At 46.2% G+C, this 27,014-nt stretch overlaps 1 protein-coding gene across 1 annotated transcript in view; it reads right to left on the reverse strand.

Annotated features, from left to right (window-relative positions):
- Positions 1-27,014, reverse strand: part of TULP4 (TUB like protein 4) — a 239,609-nt gene that overhangs the window by 64,851 nt on the left and 147,744 nt on the right. The window contains exons 4-5 of the mRNA XM_047769838.1: positions 21,985-22,113; positions 14,268-14,429 (exon numbers count right to left, since the gene is read on the reverse strand). Of these exons, the coding sequence (XP_047625794.1) occupies positions 14,268-14,429; positions 21,985-22,113 (291 nt within the window). The remainder of the gene's footprint in view (positions 1-14,267; positions 14,430-21,984; positions 22,114-27,014) is intronic.

Raw genomic sequence — 27,014 nt, forward strand, 5'->3', positions numbered from 1 at the left:
CGCACGGCTCAGGGGCCCGGGGGAAAAACCAAAAGCTGAATGATAAACGAGAGGCCACTTCAGCCACCAGTAAGGCCCACGGGCATCCAGCCTCCAACACTGCCACGGCTGAGGAGGAAACTGTTGAGAGGCAGCCTCTGATGCCAGGGTGGGTTTTCCAAGTAGAAGGACAGTCTCCTGACCAGTCCACAGTTAAGCCCTTCGGTCAACAGCACCCCCACCCCCCAGGCTTCCACATACTTTTCGGGATCCACCTCTTACATACGAGCAGACAACCAAGGATCACCAGACATTTGAGAAAAGCATCTAATATGAAAAAGAGAGACCAACACAAAACCAGAAAGAACCTGGAGGAAAAAGACAGTGAAGAATAAAAAAGAATACTTCAAAATCTCAAATCAACATCCTCACACTGTTTTGTTCTTCATGAAATAAGAACATAATGCTGTTTTTTAAAAGAAAAGGGTCAGAAAACCAAAAAGAGCTCCTAAAAATTAAAAACGTGATAGTGTAAATTTTTTTAGTCAAAGAAACTTGGATATAGTTCAGTACATCACAAAATTAGACAAAGAAAAGATATTAAAGTCACATCATCTATCTAAAAGGACAACTTGTGAATAATAAGATTTCCAAAAACACCAAAGAAGGTATCATAGAACTGACTAGGAGAATACCCTAGAGACAAAGGAGCAGCTGGAAAGTGACTGCCATGTGCCACCTGAACAGGTGAGAGAGACAAAGCCCGTCTTGAAATTCACGACATCCTTAAGACATCTTCTACCAAGACGAAGGGACAAACTACAACAATAAAGCTGTGTCCCAGCAGCAGGGGCTCCCATGCCCAGGGAGACGGGGGACAGTGGTGCAGGCTGCTAGAGAGCAAGCACTTCAGGCCAGAGCAGGTGGCTGAGGGCCAGGGAGGGACGGCAGAGAGAGTCTGAGGCACCACTCAGGATGGTGGGATGCTGCAGAGATGTTCAGTTTTTGAGAGAGTGTAGGGATCAATTTGTGATTGGTACATAGAAGACTAAGCAAATAAGTAGGACAACTTTACTAACTCTGGAAAAAGCAAACGACTGCACAAGGAAGGCAATGCAATCCTGGCAGGAAGACAGCAGCTGGAGGACGGGGGTGGGGAGGGGGCATGGAAGGGGGCTTTCTCAGAGGGCCCAGTCCTTATCTTCCAGGGAGGAATTAGCAGACAACACCTGAGTCTGAAAAAGTAAGGTCTGGGAAATACGCCCATAATCCAGAGATATGGAGGCAAAGCTAAGCATAGTTAACCACGGTGGCCACAGGCAGCACAGGGAGTGGGAGGGATGCACGGGGGGGCTGAAAGTGCTTGTGTTTTGTCTTTTTAAAAAAACATTCATCATAAATGTAGAGGCAATACTTGAATTTTTAAAAACTACAGATCTGGAGTTCCCGTCGTGGCGCAGTGGTTAACGAATCCGACTAGGAACCATGAGGTTGCGGGTTCGATCCCTGCCCTTGCTCAGTGGGTTAACGATCCGGCGTTGCCGTGAGCTGTGGTGTAGGTTGCAGACGCGGCTCGGATCCCGCGTTGCTGTGGCTCTGGCGTAGGCCAGTGGCTGCAGCTCCGATTGGACCCCTAGCCTGGGAATCTCCATATGCCGCGGGAGCGGCCCAAGAAATAGCAAAAAGACAAAAAAAAAAAAAACTACAGATCTTTAACTTAATAAAAATTAGTATAAATAAATGGGAAGGGAATTTAGGGAGGAACCAGATTCATACCCCAACATCTCAATCTGACCGAAGTGGAGCTGTCCCAGGATCTGGCCGGGTGTCTGCCACCTCTCCCCACTGAGCCCCCTGCCCAGGCCACCCGCGGCCCCAGGAAGGCGGCTGCACACAACTCCACAAGGAACATGCACAGTGTGCTGGCGAAAGGCCTCACACTCCATCCCTGGACACGAACCAAGACAGAGGCGGCCCAGGGGGCAGGAGCAGCCTCGGAACGGGACGGACAGATGGAGGGAACCAGGTCGGAGCAGGGTGTGGAGGACGAGGGGTGGGAAGAGTCAGCCCTGCCCCAGAATTCCACGTATGTGGAGCCTTGACTTTCACAGCCAGTCTGCACACAATCACCCGTAACTTTTAAATACACACAATTCCTGATGCTGAAGCATCTAGGAAGTGGATGCCTAAGGCCTCAGGGTGACTAAGCAGAGGCTGCAGATAAGGAAGAGGGAAAGCCAAGTGCAGTCTCCAGTCTGGGGTATAAATGATAAGCATCAGAGTGCGGGGTGAGGGGAGGATGACCCGGAGCGCAGACCACCGGGGTCCAGCAGGGTCTGTGGAGGGGTGCGGGCAGCGTTCGGGGTGGAGGACAGATGGGGAGGGAGCACAGCACCAGGCCGGGGAGCCTGCGGTGCACACAAGGAATCCCCCCAGGACAGAATCAAAGGTGGAAGGCCCAGGCTGGACCCCTGGACAGAGGGAAGGGTGAGAGGATGGGGGAGACTGAGGCGGGGGCGCAACACAGGGGCAGGGGAGGGGCGGCACTGGGAAGGCTGGACCGGCCAGAACAGGGCTGGATCTGCAGCCTGGGTCTGGCGGGGCCTGAGGAGGCCCCAAGCCTGGACATGAGGACTGGGATGGAGGCGGCTGAACAGTGGGCAGTGGTGGCAAAGGGAAGCCCCAGGCTGCTTGGAGGAGAGGAGATGCTGAGGTCCCAGGTGGCCAGGGAGGGGGACCAGGCTGTGGCGAGAATGGGGAGAAATGGCGAGAAAGGCCGAGGGCTGGGCTGGGGGGCTGTTCGCTCAGGGGCTGCACTGACCATGGAGGACAACTGGAGTTGCTCACTTGCCCAATGCACACAGGGCTTTGATATCTGAGTTCCCTTAAAAGGAACTCAAAAATGGTTGGTGCCCCAACTCTGCAGATGCCTCTTGCAGGAGCTAAGACAAAGAGGGAGCAATGGGGACAAGGAAAGAACTAAGCCACCAGCCTGACAGATCCTCTGCACAACTCCTGTCCCCACTGTAGCAGGGCGTTTCTCGGCGCCCTGCTTGGTGTGCTCCCAGGAAGGGCGGGAAATGGGGAGGGTTTTCTTCCTCTGCATTAGAGGTGTGCTTGTCTGCTCACAACAGTCCCTACAACATTGTTCTTTTTTTTTTTTTTTTGTATAATGATCATAACAATCTGATTTCACAGGATTTCCATCCCACAGCCCAAGCACATCCCCTCACCCCCCAAACTGTCTCCTCCGGAGACCATAATTTTTCAATGTCTGTGAGTCAGCATCTGTTCTGCAAAGAAGTTCCGTCTGTCCTTTTTTCAGATTCCACATGTCAGTGAAAGCATTTGATAATGGTGTCTCCTTGTATGGCTGACTTCACTTAGCATGATGGTTTCTAGGTCCATCCATGTTGCTAAAAGTGCTGGTATTTCGTTCTTTTTAATGGCTGAGTAACATTCCATTGTGTATATGAACCACATCTTCTTGATTCACTCCTCTGTCGATGGACATTTAGGTTGTTTCCATGTCTTGGCTATTGCAAATAGTGCTGCAGTGAACACCGGAGTGCATGTGTCTTTGCGAGTCGTGGTTTCCTCTGGATAGATGCCCAGGAGTGGGATTGCTGGATCAAATGGTAGTTCTATTTTCAGTTTTCTGAGGAATCTCCATACTGCTTTCCACAGTGGTTGCACCAATTTACAGTCCCACCAACAGTGTACGAGGGTTCCTTTTTCTCCACACCCTCTCCAGCACTTCTTATTTGTAGACTTTTGGATGATGGCCATTCTGGCTGGTGTGAGGTGGTACCTCATCGTGGTTTTGATTTGCATTTCTGTAATAATGAGTGACGCTGAACATCTTTTCATGTGTTTCTCGGCCGTCTGTATGTCTTCTTTGGAGAACTGTCTGTTTAGATCTTCTGCCCATCTTTGGATGGGGTTGTTTGTTTTTTTGGTATGGAGCTGCAGAAGTTGTTTATAAAGTTTGGAGATGAATCCCTTGTCAGTCGATTGATTCACTTGCAAAGAGCTTCTCCCATTCTGTGGGGTGTCTTTCTGTGTTGTTTAGGGTTTCCTTTGCTGTGCGGAAACTTTGAAGTTTGAATAGGTCCCATTTGTTTGTTTTTCTTTTTATTGTCAACACTCTGATAGGTGGATCTGAGAAGATGTTGCTGTCGTTTATGTCAGAGAGTGTTTGGCCTATGTTTTCCTCTAGGAGTCTGATAGTGTCTGGTCTTACATCTAGGTCTTTAATCCATTTGGAGTTTATTTTTGTGTATGGTGTGAGGGAGTGTTCTAATTTCATTCTTTGCCATGTGGCCGTCCAGTTTTCCCAGCACCACTTATTGAACAAGCTGTCCTTTCTCCATTGTATAGTCTTGCTTCCTTTTGTCATAGATCAGTTGGCTGTAAGTGCATGGGTTTAATTCTGGGCTTTCTATCCTGTTCCACTGATCTATATGTCTGTCTTTGTGCCCGTACCATGCAGTTTTGACGACTGTTGCTCTGTAGCATGGTCTGAAGTCCAGGGGCCTGATTCCTCCAGCTCCATTTTTCTTTTTCAGGATGTCTTTGGCTATTCTGGGTCTTTTGTACTTCCAAACAAACTTTAAGGTATTTTGTTCAAGTTCTGTGAAAAATGTCCTTGGTAATTTGATAGGGATTGCATTGAACCTGTAGATTGCCTTGGGTAGTTTAGTCATTTTGATAATATTTAATCTTCCAATCCACGAGCATGGTATATCTTTCCATCTCTTTGTGTCTTCTTTGATTTCTTTCATCAGTGGCTTGTAGTTTTCAGAGTACAGGTCTTTTGTTTCTTTAGGTAGGTGCACTCCTAGGTATTTTATTCTTTTGGATGCGATGGTAAACGGGATTGCTTCCCTAATTTCCTTTTCTGCTTTTTCATTGTTAGTCTGTAGAGACGCTGTCGATTTCTGTGTATCGATTTTGTATCCTGCAACTTTGCCAAATTCGTGGATAAGCTCTAACAGTTTTCTGGTAGAGTCTTTAGGATTCTCTAGGTGTAGTATCATGTCATCTGCAAATAGCGATAGTTTTACTTCTTCCTTTCCAATTTGGATTCCTTTTATTTCTTTTACGTCTCTGATTGCTGTGGCTAGGACTTCCAGAACTATCTTGAAGAGTAGTGGCGAGAGCGGACAGCCTTGCCTTGTTCCTGATCTCAGCGGGAATTCTTTCAGCTTTTCACCATTGAGAAGGATGTTCGCTGTGGGTTCGTCATATATGGCCTTTATCATGTTGAGGCAGGTTCCCGTTATGCCCACTTTCTGAAGGGTTTTTATCAGAAATGGGTGTTGGATTTTGTCAAAGGCTTTTTCCGCATCTATTGAGAGGATCATATGGTTTTTATTCTTCAGTTTGTGAATGTGGTGTGTCACACTGATGGATTTGCGGATACTGAAGAACCCTTGCATCCCTGGGATAAATCCCAGTTGATGATGATGTCCAATCCTTTTAATGTATTGTTGGATGCGGTTTGCTAGTATTTTGTTGAGGATTTTTGCATCGATGTTCATCAGTGATATGGGCCTGTAGTTTTCTTTTTGTGTGGAGTCTTTGTCTGGTTTTGGTGCCAGGGTGACGGTGGCCTCATAGAATGAGTTTGGGAGTATCCCTTCCTCTGCAATTTTTTGAAATAGTTTCAGAAGGAGAGGTGTTAGCGCTTCTCTAAATGTTTGATAGAATTCGCCTGTGAAGCCATCTGGTCCTGGACTTTTGTTTGTTGGAAGTTTTTTAACCACAGTTTCAATTTCAGTTCTTGTGATGGGTCCATTCGTCTTTTCTATTTCATCTTGGTTTAGTCTTGGAAGATGGTACTTTTCTAAGAATTTGTCCATTTCTTCTAGGTTTTCCATTTTATTGGCATGTAGTTGCATATAGTAGTCTCTTATGATCCTTTGTATTTCTGTGGTGTCCGTTGTTACGTCTCCTTTTTCATTTCTAATTTTACTGATTAGAGTCCTCTCTCTTTTTTGCTTGATAAGTCTGGCTAGGGGTTTATCAATTTTGTTGATCTTTTCAAAGAACCAGCTTTTCGTTTCATTGATCTCTTCTATGGTTTTCTTTGTTTCTGTTTCATTGATTTCTGCTCTGATCTTTATGATTTCTTTCCTCCTACTAACTTTAGGTCTTGTCTGTTCTTCTCTCTCGAGCTGCTAGAGATGTAAAGTCAGCTTGTTTATTTGGGCTTTTTCTTGTTTCCTGAGGTGGGCTTGTATTGCTATAAACTTTCCTCTTAGAATGGCTTTTGCTGCATCCCATAGGTTTTGGAGTGTCATATCTTCGTTGTCATTTGCTGCTAGGTATTTTTTAATTTCCTCTTTGACTTCTTCAGTGATCCACTGGTTGTTTAGTAGCAAGTTGTTGAGTCTCCACGTGTTTGTGTTTTTTGCAGTTTTTTTGTTGTTGATTTCCAGTCATATAGCATTGTGGTCGGAAAAGATGCTTGATATGATGTCAATTTTCTTAAAGTTACTGAGGTTGGATTTGTAGCCCAGGATATGGTCAATCTTAGAGAATGTTCCATGTGCACTTGAGAAGAATGTGTATTCTGTTGCTTTTGGATGAAATGTCCTTTAAATATCTATTAAGTCCATCTGGTTTAATGCTTCATTCAGGGCCTGTGTTTCCTTATTGATTTTCTGTCTGGTTGATCTGTCCATTGCTGTAAGTGGGGTGTTAACGACCCCCACTATGATTGTGTTATTGTCAATTTCTCCTTTTATGGTTTTTAGCAGTTGCCTTATATATTGTGGTGAACCTGTGTTGGGTGCGTAGATATTTAAAATTGTTATAACATCTTCTTGGGTTGATCCTTTGATCATTATGTAATGTCCTTCTTTGTCCCTGAAAATACTCTTCATTTTAAAGTCTATTTTGTCTGATATGAGTATTACTACTCCAGCTTTCTTTTGATCCCTGTTTGCATGAAATATTTTCTTCCATCTTCTCACTTTCAATTTGTATGTGTCCCTAGAAGCGAAGTGGGTCTCTTGAAGACAGCATATATATGGGTCTTGTTTTTGTATCCATTCACCCAATCTATGTCTTTTGGCTGGGGCATTTAGTCCATTCACATTTAAGGTAATTATTGATATGTATGTTCTTATTGCCATTTTATTAATTGCTTTGGATTTGTTTTTGCTGCTCTTTTTCCTTTCCTTCTTCTCTTGTTCTTTTTTGCCTATAGAAGTTCCTTTAGTATTTGTTGTAAGGCTGGTTTAGTGTTGCTGAATTCTCTCAGCTTTTGCTTATCTATAAAGGTTTTGATTTCTCCTTCAGATCTGAACAAGAGCCTTGCTGGGTAGAGTAATCTTGGTTGGAGGTTTTTTCCTTTCATCATGTTGAGTATATCATGCCACTCCCTTCTGGACTGCAGAGTTTCTGCTGAAAAATCTGCCGATAGCCTTATCAGGGTTCCCTTGTATGTTATTTGTTTCTTTTCCCTAGCTGCTTTCAAGATTTTCTCTTTGCCTTTAATTTTGGTCAGTTTGATTAGTATGTGTCTTGGGGTGTTCCTCCTGGGGTTTATTTTGTATGGTACTCGTTATGCTTCCTGGATTTGAGTGAGTGATTCCTTTCCCATGTTAGGGAAATTTTCGGCTATTATCTCTTGGAATATTTTTCCTGTCTCCTTCTCTCTCTCTTCTCCTTCTGACACCCCTATAATACGGATGTTGGTGCATTTCACGTTGTCCCAGAGTTCTCTGCGACTCTCTTCATTTGTTTTCAATCTTTTTTCTCTCTTCTGTTCTGCATCTGTAATTTCCACTAATCTGTCCTCCACCTCGCTTATTCGTTCTTCTGCCTCCTGTATTCTGCTGTTAGCTGCTTCTAGTGAATTTTTTATTTCAGTTATTGTATTTTGCATCTCTTCTTGTTGAAGTTTTATATCTTGTATCTCTTTGGTCAGTGTTTCCTGTAAGTTATCCATCTTTGCCTCCAGTTTATTTCCCATGTCTTGTATCTTCTTCAGCATCAACAGTCTAAAATCTTTTTCCTGGAGGCTGAGAATCTCCTCGTGGCTTAGCTGTTTTTCTGGGGTTTTTTCTTTCTCCCTCATCTGAGTTATAGTTCTCTGTCTTTTCATTTTTATAGGTTTTTGGTGTGGTGACCTTCTTACAGATAATAGAGTTGTAGCCACTCTTACTTCTGATGTCTGCCCCCCTGTGGCTAAAGTCAGTATGGGTGCTTGGTGTAGGCTTCCTGATGGGAGGGGCTGATGCCTGCCCCCTGGTAGAAGGAGCAGATTCTAATCCCTCTGGTGGGTGGGGCTTAGTCTCTGGATGGGATTAGAGGCAGCTGTGTGCCTGAGGGGTCTTTAGGTAGCCTGTTTACTGAGGGGTGGGGCTGTGATCCCACCTGGGTTGTTGTTTGCCCTGGGGCTTCTTAGAGGCTGGCTGACAGGTAGGGCCAGATTTTCCCAAAATAGCCACCTCCAGAGAAAGGCAGGGCTGCTGAATATTCCCGAGAGCTTTGCTTTCAATGTCCTTCCCTCACAACAAGCCATGTTCACCCCTGTTTTCCCAGGATGTCCTCCAAGAACTGCAGTCAGGTTTGACCCAGATTCCCTTGGAGATTTTGCTTTGCCCTGGGACTCAGTGCACGTGAAAGTCTGTGTGCGCCTTTTAAGAATGGGGTCTCCATTTCCCCCAGTCCCGTGGAGCTCTTGCGCACAAGCCCCACTGGCCTTCAATGCCAGATGCTCTGGGGCTCTTTCTCCCTATGCCAGATCCCCACAGTGAGAGTTTGATGTGTGGCTCAGAACTCTCCCTTCTGTAGGTGAGTCTCTGTGAACCAGTTAGATTCCAGTCTGTCTAGCTTCCCACCCAGGAGGTATGGGGTTGTTTATATTGCAAAATCGCCCCTCCTACCTCTTGATGTGTCCTCCTCTTTTTCTTCTGGAGTAGGGTATCTTTTTTAAGGTTTCCGGTCCATTTTGGTGAAGTGTGCTCAGTCTTTAGTTGTGAATTTCGTTGTTTTTAGGAGAGAAGTTGAGCTCCAGTCCTTCTATTCCGTCATCTTAATCCCATCTCAACATTGTTCTTTATTTAACCTAAATTCCTCAGATGGACGTTTGAGGCTTTTACGTCCTGCCCTCGTGGACACAGACCCACCAGCTACTGTCTTCCTGTGTGTGTAGGAGAGCCGTGCTCATTCCTACACACACACTGGACCACACGCCAGCACCTCTTTTTTTTTTTTTTTTTTGTTGTTGTTGTTGTTGCTATTTCTTGGGCCGCTCCCTCGGCATATGGAGGTTCCCAGGCTAGGGGTCGAATCGGAGCTGTAGCCACCGGCCTACGCCAGAGCCACAGCAACGCGGGATCTGAGCCGCGTCTGCGACCTACACCACAGCTCACGGCAACGCGGGATCGTTAACCCACTGAGCAAGGGCAGGGACCGAACCCGCAACCTCATGGTTCCTAGTCGGATTCGTTAACCACTGCACCACGACGGGAACTCCACCTCTATCTTTCTTAATGGAAATCTTGTCAGGCTGAAAGGCTCTGAGAGGGAACCGATATTCAGCTAAGACCCCAAGCATGCTGGATGATGGCTGTCATGCTCACGTCCAAAAAGACAGTGACCGTCCAGATACCCAGAACATACTGAGGGCACGAAGCATTCTCTTCCTACACACCCATGATGCTAGGATGCTTGGCACTTCCCAGTAATCACAAGAGCTTCGACTGCTGCACCTCCCCCCCCAACAACCTAGACCTGCAAATACTTTTGGCCAGTCAGTATCTTCATTTATTTCTACATTTGTTATTTAGATCACTTGGTTTTTCTCCCAAGCCCTACAAACACCATCGTATTTACAAGTATACCCCCAATTGATCAAGCAGAGTTCATGTTGTCTCTTCTCAAAGTTTCCTAGTCTCCAGCGACTCTCTGAGTCTGTCATGAATTGCGCGTTTAAGTCCTCCCCCCTCCTCCAAATTCATGCTGAAGCCTCACCTGTATGGTGACTGCTAACTGGAAACAAGGCTTGTGAAGAGGTAACTAAGGTTACATGAGGTCACAAGAGCAGAGCCCTAATCCCCAAGGACTGGTGTCCTTATAAGAGGAGGAGGCCCCAGGGTGACAGCGCAGAGAAAAGGGCCTGTGAGGACACGCAACCAAGGAGAGAGGCCGTGGGAAAAACCAAACCTGCCCACACCGGACCTTAAACTTGCAGCCCAGTGAGAGAGAAATGCCCGTTGTTAAGCCCCAGGCTGTGGAATCCCATTCGGGCAGCCTGAGCGGACTAAGGCAGGGTCCTCCCCGCTACGTCAGCTCCAGGTGGGTCACATTCCTTTCCTGCAATTTAATGGAAGACGAATCCCAGCCCGGAATGAAACGTCCCTTGAAAGCAGCAGCTGTACGTGTAGATGAAATTAAGAACACACTGTGAAAAGTAACTGTTGGTACAGAGGTTCCACCGAATCTGGCAACCGTCACAGTAGGAACATGTGACACCACACACCTGTGGTTCATGTGGTTTGGTGTGAAGACGACAGTGTCACCCCTGAAGTACTGCTGCCCAAGCTATTTATGCCAATTCTAATTCAGACCAGTAGGAAATACAGAGGCTGGGGCTGGGGTGCAGGCCGGCGGCTACAGCTCCACCCCTAGCCTGGGAGCCTCCACATGCCGGGGTGCGACCCTTAAATAGCAAAAAAAAAAAAAAAAAAAGTGTGTGTGTGAGTGTAGGAGGAAGGGGTGGAGAAACGGGGAGCGTGCGTAATGACAGACTGTCAGCTGCCAAAACGAAGGAGGAGATGTTCTTTCACCTGTTCTGTAATGTTTGGATATCTGGGTAACAGGACGTTGGGGAGGATCACCCCAAGTGTCACCCAAAACTACAGATCAGGATTTGAAGAGGGAGAATTGACAGATGGACTCCTACGAGCTCCCAAAATTCTACACAAAATGATCTGTCACCATGTGTGCACAGGTACACATTTTCCCAGGGGAAGTGCCCCCAATTTCTCTCTATAGTCAAAGTAGTCTATGAACCCACACAGTGTACAAATCACCATCTGAGAATGTACACAACGAACAGGAAAATAGCCAGATTTCACACATGCTGCTTGTAAAATAGTACTGCTCACAACTCTTTAAAACAGTGACAGAGAGCAGCCTAAACACCCATTAGAGTGAGAACTGTCTCAGGATGCGCGCAGGCATCCGTCCCGGGGCCGTCTCACTCTACGTCCAGGGCAGGAGGTTCTCCGGGAGCTGAGAAGAGAGGCAGCCAGCTTCCTGCCATCCACAGCGGAAGGAGTCCCAGCCTAAGAGCTCAGGGCACTGCACTCCGCACACCCCGCAGGCGTCACACTCGTTTTTCATGAATCACTTTCACACCAAGCAAGAGACAGGAAAGACCGACAGAGATGGAGAAAGGAATGCTCTTTTCCACGTCTCAGTGCAAACCTGACCCACAGAGTGTCCCGCACGGCACTTCTGCATTAAATTCCTCCAAGGTCTGTAGCCTGTTCTTCAAGGCAACAGAGCACTTTCCCTCAGATGAACCCCCACTCGTTCTGTCCCCCACAGAACCAGTGAAAACAAGTCATCCAGACAGAGGCGGCCAGGAGCCTGGGCTCCTGAAAAGCTGCTCTCAGGTCCTGCTGATGGGCCTAGGGAACCAGGAAGTCCAAAAGCCTCCTCCTGGCTTCGAAGCTGCAGCCTGCCTCCACTCTGCCCGCCCAGGACACCAGGCCGCCTGCTACCTTGGCAACCGTGCCTGACGCAGCCCAGGATGCTTGTGGGCCCGGCCCTCAAAGGCAGGCGCCGCATCTCAATGACTGTGTCCCCAGCAGGTTGGGGACACTGGCCGGCACAGCTCATGGGGGGATTGTGACATAAGCCTCAGGGTCCCACCACTCTAGGCGAGAGAAGAATGTGAAGTCGAGACTCGCACTGACATCTTCTTAAGTGCTTTTACACCTGCTCCCTCATCTGATCTTCACAAAAGCCCTGGGAATTAGGCAGGAAATCATTCACACCCCACGTCACAGAGGCAGAAACCGAAACAGAGAGAAGTGAAGTGCCTGCAAGATCACATGATGGGCTGCAGCATGCATCTCTGAGGAGACTACAGGGGCAGTGAAATCTTACAAAAACAAAATGTTGTAATAAATAAATCCAGGGGTTCCCGTCGTGGCGCAGCGGAAACTAATCCGACTAGGAGGTTGCAGGTTCGATCCCTCAGTGGCTTAAGGAGCCGGCATTGCCATGAGCTGTGGTGTAGGTCACAGACACGGCGCGGATCTCATGTTGCTGTGGCTGTGGCGTAGGCCGACAGCTGTAGCTCCGATTGGACCCCTGGCCTGGGAACCTCCATATGCAGCAAGTGCGGCCCTAAAAAGACTAAATAAATAAATAAATAAATAAACCCAAATGCTTCGCATAGAAACAAACACATGCTACTGCGTGAGTGGGTGCCTTCAGGGGAGGGTGCAGGAGAAAACTCAAAGTTGAGACTACCACTTTGTAAATTTTTTTTTCTTTTCAGGGCCATACCCGAGGCACACAGAAGTTCCCAGGCTAGGGGTCCAATTGGAATTACAGCTGCCAGCCTCCACCACAGCCACAGCAACACCAGATCCCAGCTGTAGCTCGTGGCAACCCAGGATCCTTAACCCACTGAGTGAGGCCAGGGATCGAACCCGAATCCTCATGGACACAATGTTGGGTTCTTAACCTGGTCAGCCAGAATGGGAACTCCCAAGATATTTTTTTTTTCTTTTTATGAAGAATGCCTGTTTGTCTGTAATTCTCCTAATACTAATTTTGAGAAGAAAGAGGAAAAATTAATGACCATTTCTACATTGAAATAAAAAAAAAAGGAAACACGACATATACAGTGGCTAGAGGAAAGCAATTCATTAAAAAAAGGAAAAAAAGAAGCGCTCCCTTGTGGCGTAGCAGTTGGGGATCCAGAGTTGTCAATGCCGTCGCTTGGTTACTGCTGTGGAACATGTTTGATCCCTGGCCTGGGAACTTCCACATGCCTCAGACGTGGCCAAGAAAGAAAAAAAGAAAGGTTCAGAAGAAGAAGTTATGGTTTCATATTACATTGCCTGATTTTACCGAAATTAAACTGAAATCTTAGGTATGAAATATTTCAGCATTTTATGGATTCTGCCGTACTTGGAAAACACAAGTTTTATATTTACAAAGGTTTTACTAGTCAACCCTTACATTAAAATGTGAATTATCAATATAATTTTATTAGGTTATTACAAGTTATTTCATCATGAACGTAAAACAGGGACATTAAAGAAAAATTTGAAATTAGGTTTCAAAAATGACTCGGAGACTCATCACCATAAAGTAATCACCTATTTGTGGCACTTTGATTAATTTCCTGCCAGTTCTTTTTACTATGTGGGCAGTTTCTTTTGGTTGTTTTATGATGCGGTCATCACACCACACATATAATTTCATATCCTAATTTTTTATAATACAGCATAAGAGCTCGTCCAGAGTACCGCATTGTCTTTGTACCCCAATCTGCTGAACTACCACTACACGATCCTTTAAGTGGTTATATCACAGTTTATTTAATCAGTCTTCTATTTTTATACTTGAGGGTTGTTACCAAATTTTTACTATCATAAATAATGCTTTAATAACCACAACTTTTATTTTTTTCCCATTTTGTTTTAGATAAGTTCCTAAAGCATATTACCAAGTCAAAGCAGATTGTAACTTCTAAGACTTGCTTACAAATCATATTAAATCTTTGCTTTCCCAAAGATCTACTACATATTACCAGCAATGAATGAGGACACTTACCTGATTAAACTCTTATGGATGATCAGTGAAGTTATCTGTACCACTTTATTTTTTAATTGAAAATGTATCCTCACTGTGCTATTCTGCATTTTTTTCCTGACAATACATACTTTGCCATCATGATTATGGACTAGCTGAACACCTTCTGTGAATAATTTATGTCCATTATGCATTTATGAAATGGCTATTTAGGTAGATTTAAAAGTAAATTTGTATGAAAACTTTCTATAATTAAATTGTTAACTCAGTGTTCACCATGTTGAAGGGAATGTTATTTTTCCAGTCTATGCTGCACTTAAGCGTTTTGTGCTCCCTTCTACCAGGACATGTTCTGTGTTCTCTCTGCGACTCTTTAAGAACCTCTGGAGCCAGCTCCTCCTCCCCCACCCTCCTTCCCCGTGCTTAGAACTTCAGGCTTTTCCCCTTGGCTCACAATTGCGCCATTACACATCACGCTCAAGAGGCTTTACCTGTTGGTCATCAGGAGTCCATATGCCACACGTGATCTGACTTTCCAAGTTGATCTCAGATGACCAGTGTCTTTGTCCACTGACAGAACCAACCAGGACAAACCCATCTCGATAGGAAATAAGTGCTTGAGTCCCATCGTGGCTCCACGTGAAGTCACTCACCTTTGGGACACACAGACAAAAGCAGTCAATTTGTAATCTGAAAGGGAAAGCACCTTTATCAAAGACTAGACGTAGTTCTTAACCTTAGCCTTTGGCTAAGGTCATGACGGCCTTAAAGACATACAGAATGACTGGCCATTAGGGACCTGCTGTACAGCACAGAGAACTCTACCCTATGTTCTGTGATCATCTCTGTGGGAAAAGAATCGGAAAGAGAATGGGTGTGTGTACAAGTATAGCTGCATCACTTCGTTGTACAGCAGAAATTATCACGTCATTGTGAATCAACTGTATTTCAATAAAACTTTTTTTAAAAAGATAGCCTTAAAGGGAACAACATACTATGCATATATTGTTATATGTGTTTTAACAATCATAAAAGATATTATTTGAAAAGCATATGCCAGTGCGGTGCTAAGGGCTTCACACAAGTTCATTCATTAAGCCCACAATAAAACTGCCCTCAGAGGGCTGGCAGAGTTTCACAGAGCTGGTGAGTGGCAGAGCCAAGAATGATCCAGGGTTGTGTGGCTCCAGCATCCTTGCTTTTAGACACTGCTCTATGGCTTCCCTCTTAGAGGAACAGATTCTCCGTCAGTGTCTCCTGGTCACTTATAAAAACTGTAAAGCTCTCAGTTTCCGATTATATACCTTTCTCAGTCTTGCTAACAATATCCTGCAATCAAAATGAAAACAACCTAACTGGAAAACATTACCTGAGTGCTGAGTTTTATCAAATGCATTTAGTGTATTTATTTAAATGACCACATGTTTTTTCTCTTTTCATCGATTATTGCAGCACATTACTTCCATGGATTTGCCCGTTTCATACCATCCTTGCATACCTAAAAGAAGCCCAACTTGTAGGTATTGTCCTTGAAACACACAATTGAGGTTGATTTGCTTATGCATTTAGAATTTCTACATCTGTATTCACGAGCGCAACAAATTTATGATCTCCTTTTTGTATAATGCCTTTGTTTGGATCTACCATGGTTATGCTGACTGCTCAGAATGAGCTGGAGAGTAGACCCTTTTCTCCCACTGCTAGGATGAATTTGCATACACTGTGCTGACCTGTTGCCTGCAAGTTTAGTGGAGCATGCCTGTAAAACTATCCAGCTCTGCACTCTTGTATATTTTTTTAACCATTGTTTCAATGTACTTAATAATTTTAGTACTAGTCAAGCTTTCAAGCTCTTTATTTCATCTTGAGTCAGTTCTTTTAAAATTATTTTTTTTTAGAAATTTGTCCAATTCGTGTAAGTCTTCAAAATTGTTAGCATGTAGTTATCGATAGTATTTATCTTTTTAAAAATTAACTTCATTGAGCTGTAATTTTCATACAATAAAGTTCCCCTTGGCAATCAGTACCCTACCCTTACCCTTGGTCCAAGGCAATAGTGATCTAATTTCTGCCACTAGTTACTTATTCTAGAATTTCTCATGAAAAGAACCATGAAGTATGTTCACTTTTGTTTATGGCTGCTTTTACTCAGTATAATGATTTTGAGAGTATTCTGAATTCTAGTATGCATCAGTAGTTCATTCCTTTTTACAGATGAGTAATATTCCATTGCCTAAGTGTACCACAATTTATTCATCTACCCAAATTGCTGGGCATTTGGGTCGTTTCTAGCATTTGGTTATGACAAAACTGCTACGAATATTCATGGGCAAGACTCTTTGTGGACACATGGTTTCCTTTTTTATTTTTTTGAGTAAACACCTAGAGTTGGAATTAATTGCTGGGTCATATGGTAAGTGTATGTTTATATGCAGTGAGAAACTAGCAGACGTTTCCAAAGCAGCTAAGGCATCTTGCACAGCCACCAGCAGTGCATGCAAGTGGGCCACAGCTCACCCACATCTGGTGTGGTCAGGTCTTTTTATTTCAGCTACTCTAGTAGGTGTGCAGTGGCAGGAAACTGTGCTTTTAATTTTCATTTCCCCTACAGCTAATAAGCTGAGCCTCGCTTCACATGCTTATCAGTCATTTACATGTCATCTTTTTGGACATGTCTGTTCACATTCCTTGTCATATATTTCTATTCGTGTATGCGTTCATGTTCACCTATTCATTATATACATACATATATATGTAAATACACACATACATACACATAAATATACACACATATATATGAGTTTTTGATCTTCTTGCTGTGTTGTAAAAATTCCAGACAGAATCCTTTATCAAAATATGTACTGCAGGAGTTTCAATAGTGTGCAGTGGATTAGGAATCCAACTGTGGGAGTTTCCGCTGTGGTGGGACAGGTGGGCAGCATCCCCGCAGTGCCAGGACACAGGCTCAGTCCCCAGCCTGGCACAGTACCATTTGTCAAAAAGACCGTTCACTGGATGTTAACTAGACTTACTGTGGTGATCATTTCCCAATAGATGCAAACACTGAATCGTCACGCTCTACACCCAAAACCAGTATATGTTACATGTCAATTATATCTCAATGGTTAAAAAAGATAACTGTTCCCCTCCTTGAATCACCAAGATACCTTGTTCTTACCTTTGATTACCTTGCAATCTCTACCTTATCTATAGTTATGCTCATACTATTATTTTAGGTTTCATCTCTCTTCCCTTAATCAGTCTTGCCAGCAGTTTGTCCATTTTGCTAATGGGCTTCCAAAGAACACACTTTTGAATTTGCTGATCTCCTCTATTATAACATTTTTTTCTATTGCATTTATTTCCACTTTTATTTTGTTTCTTTCACCTTTTATTGGATTTACTCTGTTATTCATGTGATCATAGTTTTGTTCCTTTTTAATATACATAATTAAGGATACGTATTTCTCTCCTATACCACTTTAATCATATCTCACACATTTTGATATGCAGTGATTTCATTACCTTTAAGAGCTAAGATTTTATAAATGTCCATTAAAGCTATTTAATTCATGAACTATTTAACAGTGCACTGAAAAATGGGAGTTCCCTTCATGGCTCAGTGCAAATGAATCTGACTAGCATCCATGAGGACGCAGGTTCGATCTCTGGCCTCTCTCAGTGGGTTAAGGATCCAGCATTGCCATGAGATGTGCTCTAGGTCGCAGATGGAGCTCAGATCTGGCATTGCTGTGGCTGTGGTATAGGCCAGTGGCTACAGCTCTGATTCGACCTCTAGCCAGGGAACCTCCATATGCCATGGATGTGGCCCTAAAAAGACCAAAAAAAAAAAAAAAGGCACTGAAAAATGACCAAATATGTGGAAATTTCTTAAATTTATCTTTTCGTTATTCACCTCTAACCCATTCAGAAACCCTGGACTGTAATCATGACACCTACCAATGGAAATTTGTTTAAAGTTTTATTAGTGCCCTAGAACACAAATCAGCAGACCATGGCTGGCGGGGCAACTCTGTCCTGCTACCTTTTTTTGTAGAGTCCACAAACTATACATGGTTTTAAATGGTTAGTCTACAAACTAAGAATGGTTTAGTCAGTGATTAGGAAAAAAAAAGAATAATATTTTTATATACAAAATTATATAAAACTAAAATTTTAGTGTCCATAAAGTTTTTAATTTTATCAATAAAAAGTTTTCAGGACATTTCTTTCTTTTTTTTCCCTTTTTTTTTCTAGGGCTGCACCCATGGCATACAGAAGTTCCCAGGCTAGGGGTACATACAATAGGAGCTGCACCTGCCAGCCTACCCCAGAGCCACAGCAACGCCAGATCCGAACCTTGTCTGCAACCTATGCCACAGCTCACAGCAATACTGGGTCCTTAATCCACTGAGGGAGGCCAGGGCTCAAACCTGAGTTCTCATGGATACTAGTTGGGTTCATTACCACTGAGCCATGACAGGAACTCCCTGGAAATTTCTTTTCTTTCTTATTATACTTACATAATATTTTCAATTTCAACTCCTAGTCCATAAAGCCTAAAATATGTACAATCTGCCCCTTCAAAGAAAAAGTTTGTGAATCCTTTGAACATGGTAAATTTTTGTAAACATTCGGTGTGTCTGAGAAAAATACATGTTCTCTCATCAGTATAGTCTCATCATACTCAGAGACTATAAATGTCCATTAGGTCAAGCCTGTGAACTGCGTGGCTCAGACCTTCGGTACCTGAGGGCACAGACAGGTGAGGCAGCTCAACAGCTGCTCTGAGGCTGCTGAAAAAAGGTGTCTGCTTAGGTAAACTCAGAGCCATGGTTTCACTGACCCTATGTTTCCACCCATTAGATTACCTCGTTTTCCTCAAGAACTTAAAAGATTGTTTTTGAGTTCCTCTTGTGGCTCAGTGGTAACAAACCCGATTAGTATCCATGAGGATGCAGGTTCTATCCCTGGCCCTTCTCAGTAGGTTAAGGATATGGCATTGCTGTGAGCTGCAGTGTAGGTGGTGGCTTGGTTCTGGCATTGCTGTGGTGTAGGCCGGCAGCTGCAGCTCTGATTCGACCCTTAGCCTGGGAACCTCCATACGCTGAAGGTGAGCCCCCCCCTCAAAAAAAACCTTTTTTACAGACAGTACATTAATTCTGCAATAAAATTTGAAAGCCCTTTCCTTTTGCAGAGACAACACGACTTATTTACCTGTGTTTTAGCTCATCTTTGTACTAAAGGCAAAACATCTTCCTGGAGGGCTAAAACGTATAGCCAGTGACAAGAGGCTCCTCTGAGATAGCTCCAATCTTACAGTCACAAAAAAAATGCTAACACAGGATGTCTACAGGAACCAACTGGGTTTGCTAAATTAGGTCAGCATAGAGTGATTAAGAATCTATCAAAACTAGAAGAACCAAACCAAGGGAACTGAGTCCCAAGTGCTGCAAAGGAAAGAAGCAGAAAGCCCTCCCCGGCCCCCGCCCGCCGCGCGGTGCACCCTCCGAGTGAGTAACCACAGCTAAGGAGCAGCTGCACCGCCAGCCCTGGTGACTGATATGATAAAACAACGTGGGCGCTGTCCCAGCTCATTTCTGAAATAAAGGACTCATAATCATTTCCTGAAAAAGAGACTGTTAAAGCTTTTCTCAGCTTCTGTCAAATGTTTATTACGTCATGACAATGAAAGGCATGCTGCATAACAAAGATCACCTGTTATGTCATCCAAAAGGCACTGTTTCTCTGAGCACATCTCAGGGATGCGCCTCCTCCGGGCACAGACCTGTCCCTCCTCCTACCATACACAGCTTCAGGTGCTCAGCCCCACGGCCCCTCCACCAGTGAGTCAGCCGCACCCATGCCTGATGCTTTTCTTAGACAAGATGCAACTCCAAGACAATTAAAAGCAACCAAACCTCCCCCCAGATGCAAGTGTTTAGTAATGACAATTGCTCAACAGGCTCTGAGGTTGGCAGAATCTGAGCTCCAAACAGCAAAATTCCACCACAGGATAAGGTGATCCCTTTGGTTGAACCTGGCAGGCACAGGCTTTTGAGAGACTCTAGGTGCTTCCAAATGTTCTGTGGGCCACACAAGCTCATTCACCTCCAGGGGCGAATAAGTCCTCTCTTGTTTCTAATGTGCTTTTTTGTTTGTTTGCATCAAACTCTCAATGCAGAGAAAGGCTGAGGGGCGTGGGGCTGGCAGGCAACTTGCTACAGGCCACGCAGCCTGAGCACCACGGAATGACTGCGAGAACATGCCTTCCTGCTCACAGACAAACCCTTTACTGTCTGGGAACTAGCACAGTTTTGGACTCAAACCTGGGTTCAAATTCTGGTTTTACAACCCATGAACTAACTGCCCTGGGAGTCATTCGACCTCTCTGACCTGGGTTTTTTCTCCCATCAACTGACAGTAACAGCATCTTCTCAGCAGAGTTGCCCTGAGAGGTCACACATGGACACGGCCAGCACTCAGTGTCCCCCTCACTTTCTCCAAGTAGCACTTAAAAGATGTCTTGCCACTGGAGTCTGAAGACATGTCCCACCTTATCACTGGACCTTTCTAGGGGAAAGAGCTCCCACTTTGGTGGATGGGAGAAGAGCACTTTAGGGACCCTTATGGGCAAATTCAGAGAAGCCTGCACTTCACAGAACCTGAAGTTTTGCTTGCCTGGAGGCCTGATGCTGGTCTTTGGTGATGACATTACAGCTGTGACTTAAGGGCAGGTATGCCCTGATCCGGGGCTAAGGGTGCTGGCACCTCCTCGTACTGCAGGCACCGTCACAAGCTGCAGTGACAGCCAGCACTTGCAGACAGTGTCTTGGCATTTTCCACATTTAATCTTATTTAATCCTTCTCCTGATCTCTGGAGGCAGATACCATTAAATCCCCACACATACAGATGACGGAGCTGAGGCACAAAAGCTAAGTATCTCCTGGTAAGGGACTGAGATGCCCTAAATTGTGTGGTGCTCTAAATTACAGCATCCACCTTCCAGGTGCTGTGAACTTTACTTTTCTGTGGTTTTGGGGGGGTGGGGGGGGCACACGCAGCATGTGGGAGTTCCTGGGCAAGAGATCAAACCCACACCACAGCAGCGACCCACGCCACGGCAGTGACAACACTGGATCCTTAACCTTCCAAGCCACAAGGGAACTCCCACTGATGCCATGAGCTTCTCGTCATCTCAGAGATTTCCACTCTGGGCCCTATTTCAAGAAGGTTGGTTAGAGTCACAGGGGAGGCACAGAGGGAGCTGATGAGACCTTTTCAGAGTCAGTCAAAATGATTACATGTACCCTGCCTGAGAGACCAACTCAAAAAAGGAACAGTCGGTCTGTTTTCCCAGAGGTCGGGCTGCCTTCTGTGATGACACCCTACAAAGTTCCTGTGCCCGACAGCAAGTGCTAATAATAGCCTCGTTCCCTGCAATTTTATGTCACTTCACGGGTCTGCATCTTTCAAAATCCACAAGCTAGAGGCTTATTTAAGCAACAGATGTGGGGGCCGGGGGAGAATTCATCTCTTTAGAAAAGTACAGCAAGGCAGCTGCAGGGAAACCAGCCCTGGATGGTCAAGCGGCCTGAGAAAGCCTCATCAGTAAAGGTCCCTTGAGGACTCCGGTCTGCCAACCCTCAGGATGGGATGCGTGTCCTTAACCAGGAGACAAGGGGACCCACGAGGCCGTGCTCGCGTGGCGGGCGAGCCAGAGCTGTACCATCAGCTACGAGAGTCCATGAGCAGTTTTTAAAATAGCCCAGCTCTGCAGGGTGTCCCTGGAGCAGAGACAAACTGGTCCCAGAAAGGAAGGGCCAAGGGAGGACAACAGGTGGCCACTCTAACTGAAACCTGACAAAAGCCAGTGGTAAAACCTCGGCCTGGGGAGGAGCCTGAGAAGAGCTGTGTGGTGCTCCCGGGGAGGGCAGTGACAATGACAACTCGGGAAACACGTTCCACCCGGCAGTGAAGAAATGACACGCCTGAAGCACTTCAGAGGGTCCGAATTTAACATGTAGTCACACGCTGAGTGGTAAGAAACGATTTCACAGATTTAATTAAAGCCTAAAACTCGGAGAGTTCTCACAACAGCTGCAGAGGGATGAGGAGGAGAAGTGTCCTTCTCTCTTGATCCAGCAAGACACTCGATCGGGACAGAGGCAGGTTCGTGTGGCATCCCCATGCCCTCCGCCACTCACCTGGGCCCCGCGGTCATTGACCAACTCCACGGACCACCGCCCTTCATACTGGATCCACACGAATATCCCACCATCCGCGTCGCACGTGGCCAGCTTCTGGTAGGGCTCGTTCCACCTCACCAGCACCACCTAGGGGACAACCGAGAAGACATTTACCCCGGGAAGGAGACAGGGGCCAGGGCGGGACCAGGACTCGAAGCTGCTACAGAGAACGCATGGTCCAGGGGATGACTGAGGAAAATGGCAGATCAGGGCAGGGGGTCGGGGGAGGACATGCGGCAGTGTCCCAGGGAACCAGGCCCATGTGACATGGCTTCTGAACAAATAGCAGACACCTGAGCAAAGCATGAATGCCAGCAGGAAAAGGCCCATCCCCATGCCAAGGGAAGCGGGCCCAGGGCCCACCTGTACCCGCCCCGCCTCCTGCAGCACAAGGACCACTCACCTGCTGGGCCTGTGTGGAGGGAAAACAATGTCCTCAAAATCGACTGTGTGTTTCAATTAAGGTTTTATTTATTTGGGACATAAAGAAGGGGGGGTGCTATTTCATTTCATTTTCTCCCATAGTAACATTTCATGTATCTTTTCCAGACAACCTTATTTCCAAACAGTTCAGCATATAAACATACCAGTTTGGAAAAAAATAAACAGTTGAAATATCTAAGTTGTTTAGGATTCATCACAGAGGAAATATGAGGAAATTATAAACTTCAAAACTGATGAGTATGAGTTCCCGCTGTGATGCAGTGGAAACAGATCCGACTAGGAACCATGAGGTTGTAGGTGCGATCCCTGGCCTCACTCAGAGGGTTAAGGCTCCAGCGTTGTCGTGAGCTGTGGTGAAGGTTGCACACGGGGCTCTCATCCAGCATTGCTGTGGCTGTGGCGTAGGCCGGCAGCTGTAGCTCGGATTGGATCCCTAGCCTGGGAACCTCCATGTGTGGGTGCGGCCTGCCAAAAAAAAAAAAAAAAAAGATGCGTACAAGAGCTTAATTTTAACTTTTGAAAAACTCTGCACCTGGACAGCTCACTTCCATCTTTCTCGAGGCTTACTCCCTCATCTGGACTCGGGGAGGAGGTGGTTGGCAGGGTCAGGAGAGGCCAGAGGCAGCCCTCAGTGAGCCCAGCAAAACCGAAAGGACACAGGGCTGTGAAGCGGTCCAGGAGCACAGAACCGGCACCTGCATTCACTATGGGAACGTTGCCAGATGTCACGCTGGGGACCATGACGAATTCACTCACTCAGCTCCTGTTCGCTGGTCCACACTGTGCGCTGCCACGTGACCAACGCAGAGTTTGGAGGAAGCTGGGCCTGTCCTCCAGAAGTTCAGAGTCCGGCTGGGAGCCAGGATGCCCATGGGCACGCAGTCACACACTGAGGTGTGTCAGTCAAGCCAGGCCCGTTACTCATCAGCACAAGTGTTCCTGCTCCTCCTGCGAGTGAATCCCATCTCCTTCCAGGACCTCGGGCCTAATAAACTAACAACCCTCATGAATATGCGGCACCAGCACAAACTGCCTCCGAATCCCACTTGTGCTCTAAAATGCAGAAGGTGAGCGAGACCGAGGACTGACTGTCAAGGACCCTCAAAATGCACAGACCCCCTCAGACCCACCTGTATCCAATCACAGACCATTGCAGAAGCCCTATCCCGCCTCAAAGCTGGACATGGGCACCTGATTTCAGGGCTTTAAGTATACTTCCAGGGCACCAGAGGGCTAGGAGAGGCCCCCAGCCCTGGTCCACCACACCTGGTGGTATCAGCATTTGTTGCAAGATGCAGAATAAAATCCCTAAGTTGTCCAAGAGGAAATCACTGCCCACCTAAAATGTATGGATGATGTAGCTCTTTTATAAAACTCTGCAAAAATCAAAGGAGCTATAAGACTACATTTTTTTGTTGTTTTTTTTTTTCTTTTTTCTTTTTTTTCTTTTTCTTTGCTTTTTAGGGCCACACCTACAGCATATGGAAGTTCCCAGGCTAGGGGTCAAATGGGAGCTACAGCTGCCGGCCTACACCATAGCCACAGCAATGCCAGATCCAAGCCGTGTCTGAGACCTATACCACAGCTTATGGCAATGCTACTAAGAGAGGGCAAGGACTGAACCCACTTCCTCAGGAATACTAGTTGGGTTCCTTACCACTGAGCCGCAGTGGGAACTCCCTGGCCACAATCTTTTGAGACCGGGCAATCACCAGTCAAATCTCACCCAGTCAATGGTCCCCAGGCCGAAGGGATGCAAGCTCCAGGGCTGTGGACACTGCCCAGTGCTGGCAGCCCCAACCAGCTTAGCCCCTCCACCAGGACCGCTGGCCTCACTCTGGTCACAGCTATGCAAGCACTGCGCTCACACCTCCCTGAAACCATCGGTTTCCGTGCACCCGCCTCCCCACCGAGCCCTGCCACCCAGGAAAGGGCAGGGGCTCCTCACCTCTGAACACACAGGAAGGCTGAACGCATGGCGCCAAAGAGCAGCGTTTAAGTTATGCTCCTCATTCACAGTTATGTCCTTGAATGGTTACTGAAAACCACTTCCAGTAGGTTATTTTCAACTCCCAAAGGCCTTTTAGACTGACTGCCCATTACAAACTTTCAGGTAGTGAGGACAGAAGCTAAGACATCTCTGTCGCTGTGGGGTTCAGTCCACTAACTGCATAGGATCCTGCTCTCTAAGCACAGAGTTGTGAACATACACAACGGGGGCCTCAACACAGGTGGGGGTTGGGACGGGCAACAAGTCCAGATTCCTTTTAAGCCTAGTTTTTAAAATTCTATATTTAAACTACTGATCTAGTTTTTCAATAGCAAAAATTAACACAACAAAAGTCTTTAAATGTACTGAATGTGTCATAAAATTTAGAATTTCCAAGTAGCCAACGAAAGGCAACTTTAGAAACTTCTTGCAGCCCCATCGATGACTGGCCTGAGCAGCGGACCCCACAGAGCCCCCAGAGACACCTTCGGCAGCCCAGCCCTCAAACTGGTGTCCTTCAGAACAGCTACAAGAGGCCGGGCGTGACAAGAATGTGACATTCACAACTGATCGGTTTTTAAATTATTTTCTAAGTCACACAGGGTGAACATTCATCTGCTGCGACCTTCCTTATAAAATAATATTTGATGGCGAGGAGTCCTATTTCAGAGAGTGGATGTCAGTCACATTCTCCACGCTTTCGCCTTTTTGCTTCGAGGTTCACTGTCGTGCCTGGGTGCGTGTTTTGTTAATTACAAAACCGCTCTTCACGGAAGCGGCCCGCACAGTCACAGCACGACACAAACACGCAAGAGCAGAGGCCAAATATATTTTAAGGTTATTTCCACCGTTAAAAATGTCTTAGTCTTAAGACAACACAGTCGCAGTTGTTGGATAAACACAAGGGGCACAGACGCGATTTCATCCTCCGTCGTTGCACAGGACTGAGCCCCTCACACATCTCGTTGCCACGAGTAGGATCGCTATCAACGAATGGAGGTGGGTCGCTCCCCTAAATGAGAGAGAGAAAGCTTCCCAGTGAGTCTGGGTTTAAAACCAAAGTTAACCCGCACGGCTGTTTCCCTGCGAAGTCTGCCCGTTTCCTCGCTCGGCTGCGGTTCGGCGCTGCCTGTCTTCTCTCCGCCCGGGCAGCTGGCCTCCTGTCCTCCTGGCAGTGGGAGGGCAACTACCGGAGCGCCGAGGAGGTGGCAGCCGGGTCGGCTGGGTCCCCCGTCACCCTGACTGCATGGCAGCGGGGCGCTGAGCCACTGCCCGGGCGCCCTAAGGCACAGCTTTCCTTCCCTCTCAGAAAGAGGAGAACGAGGCTCCCGCTGGCGGGCGCAGAACTGTGCATCCAGCGCGTGAGCGGACGTGCGTGTTCTGCCACTAAAAAGCAGCCAAGCCCAGTTCTGACATATGTCCTTGATTCTTCCCTCAAGTGCCGGCCTGCCACCCTCTCCAATACAAGACTTGTATCATTTTACAGTTATTCTTTTCCATAAATACTCATGAGGAATATTAAAGGTAGAGAAACGAACACTAAAAATAGAGCACATTACAGCCCGTGTCTGCTGAACGCGGGTCTGGACTGTACCTTTCTGTGCTCAGTCGCTGCACCTCCTGCACTGAGATCTACCTTCAGGCAGAACACAATACGAGTGCCAGCTGATCCATCCCAAGGTTATTCATCTTTTGAGGCAGGAACTATTCAAATAGTGCTGGTAGATGTAATTCCTATTTTACAGAAATAGACAGGAAACTGCCGCAGTGAATAACCAGGATCACCAGTGTTCAGAAACATCTCCCTCAACCCTCAAAGAATGTGATCTGAAAGAATGTGAAACACAAAGGACTCAGGTAAGAAAACCCTCGAAATGCCTATTACCCCTCGGTTCTCCTTATTCTGTAATTTATTAAGTGAAACAGCAAGAACTTCAATTGTACAAGAAAAACAAAACAAGTGCCAACCTCATTTTAGATACATTTTGTCTTTTTTTTTGTCTTTTTGCTTTTTGTAGGGCCGCTCCCGAGGTATATGGAGGTTCCCAGGCTAGGAGTCTAATCAGAGCTGTAGCCACCAGCCTGCACCACAGCCACAGCAACGCTGGATCCTTAACCCACTGAGCAAGGCCAGGGATCGAACCCGCAGCCTCATGGTTCCTAGTCGGATTCGCTAACCACTGAGCCACGATGGGAACTCCATTTTGTCATTTTTAAACAAAGAACCCAAAGCATCTTGAAATAGAGGCTGGAAGAAATTGACCATGGAGTTCCCGTCGTGGCGCAGTGGTTAACGAATCCGACTAGGAACCATGAGGTTGCGGGTTCGGTCCCTGCCCTTGCTCAGTGGGTTAACGATCCGGCGTTGCCGTGAGCTGTGGTGTAGGTTGCAGACGCGGCTCGGATCCCGCGTTGCTGTGGCTCTGGCGTAGGCCGGTGGCTACAGCTCCGATTCGACCCCTAGCCTGGGAATCTCCATATGCCACGGGAGCGGCCCAAGAAATAGCAACAACAACAACAACAACAGACAAAAAGACAAAAAAAAAAAAAAGAA

This window comes from Phacochoerus africanus, chromosome 2, assembly GCF_016906955.1.
Source record: "Phacochoerus africanus isolate WHEZ1 chromosome 2, ROS_Pafr_v1, whole genome shotgun sequence".
NCBI classification, from domain to species: Eukaryota; Metazoa; Chordata; class Mammalia; order Artiodactyla; family Suidae; genus Phacochoerus; species Phacochoerus africanus.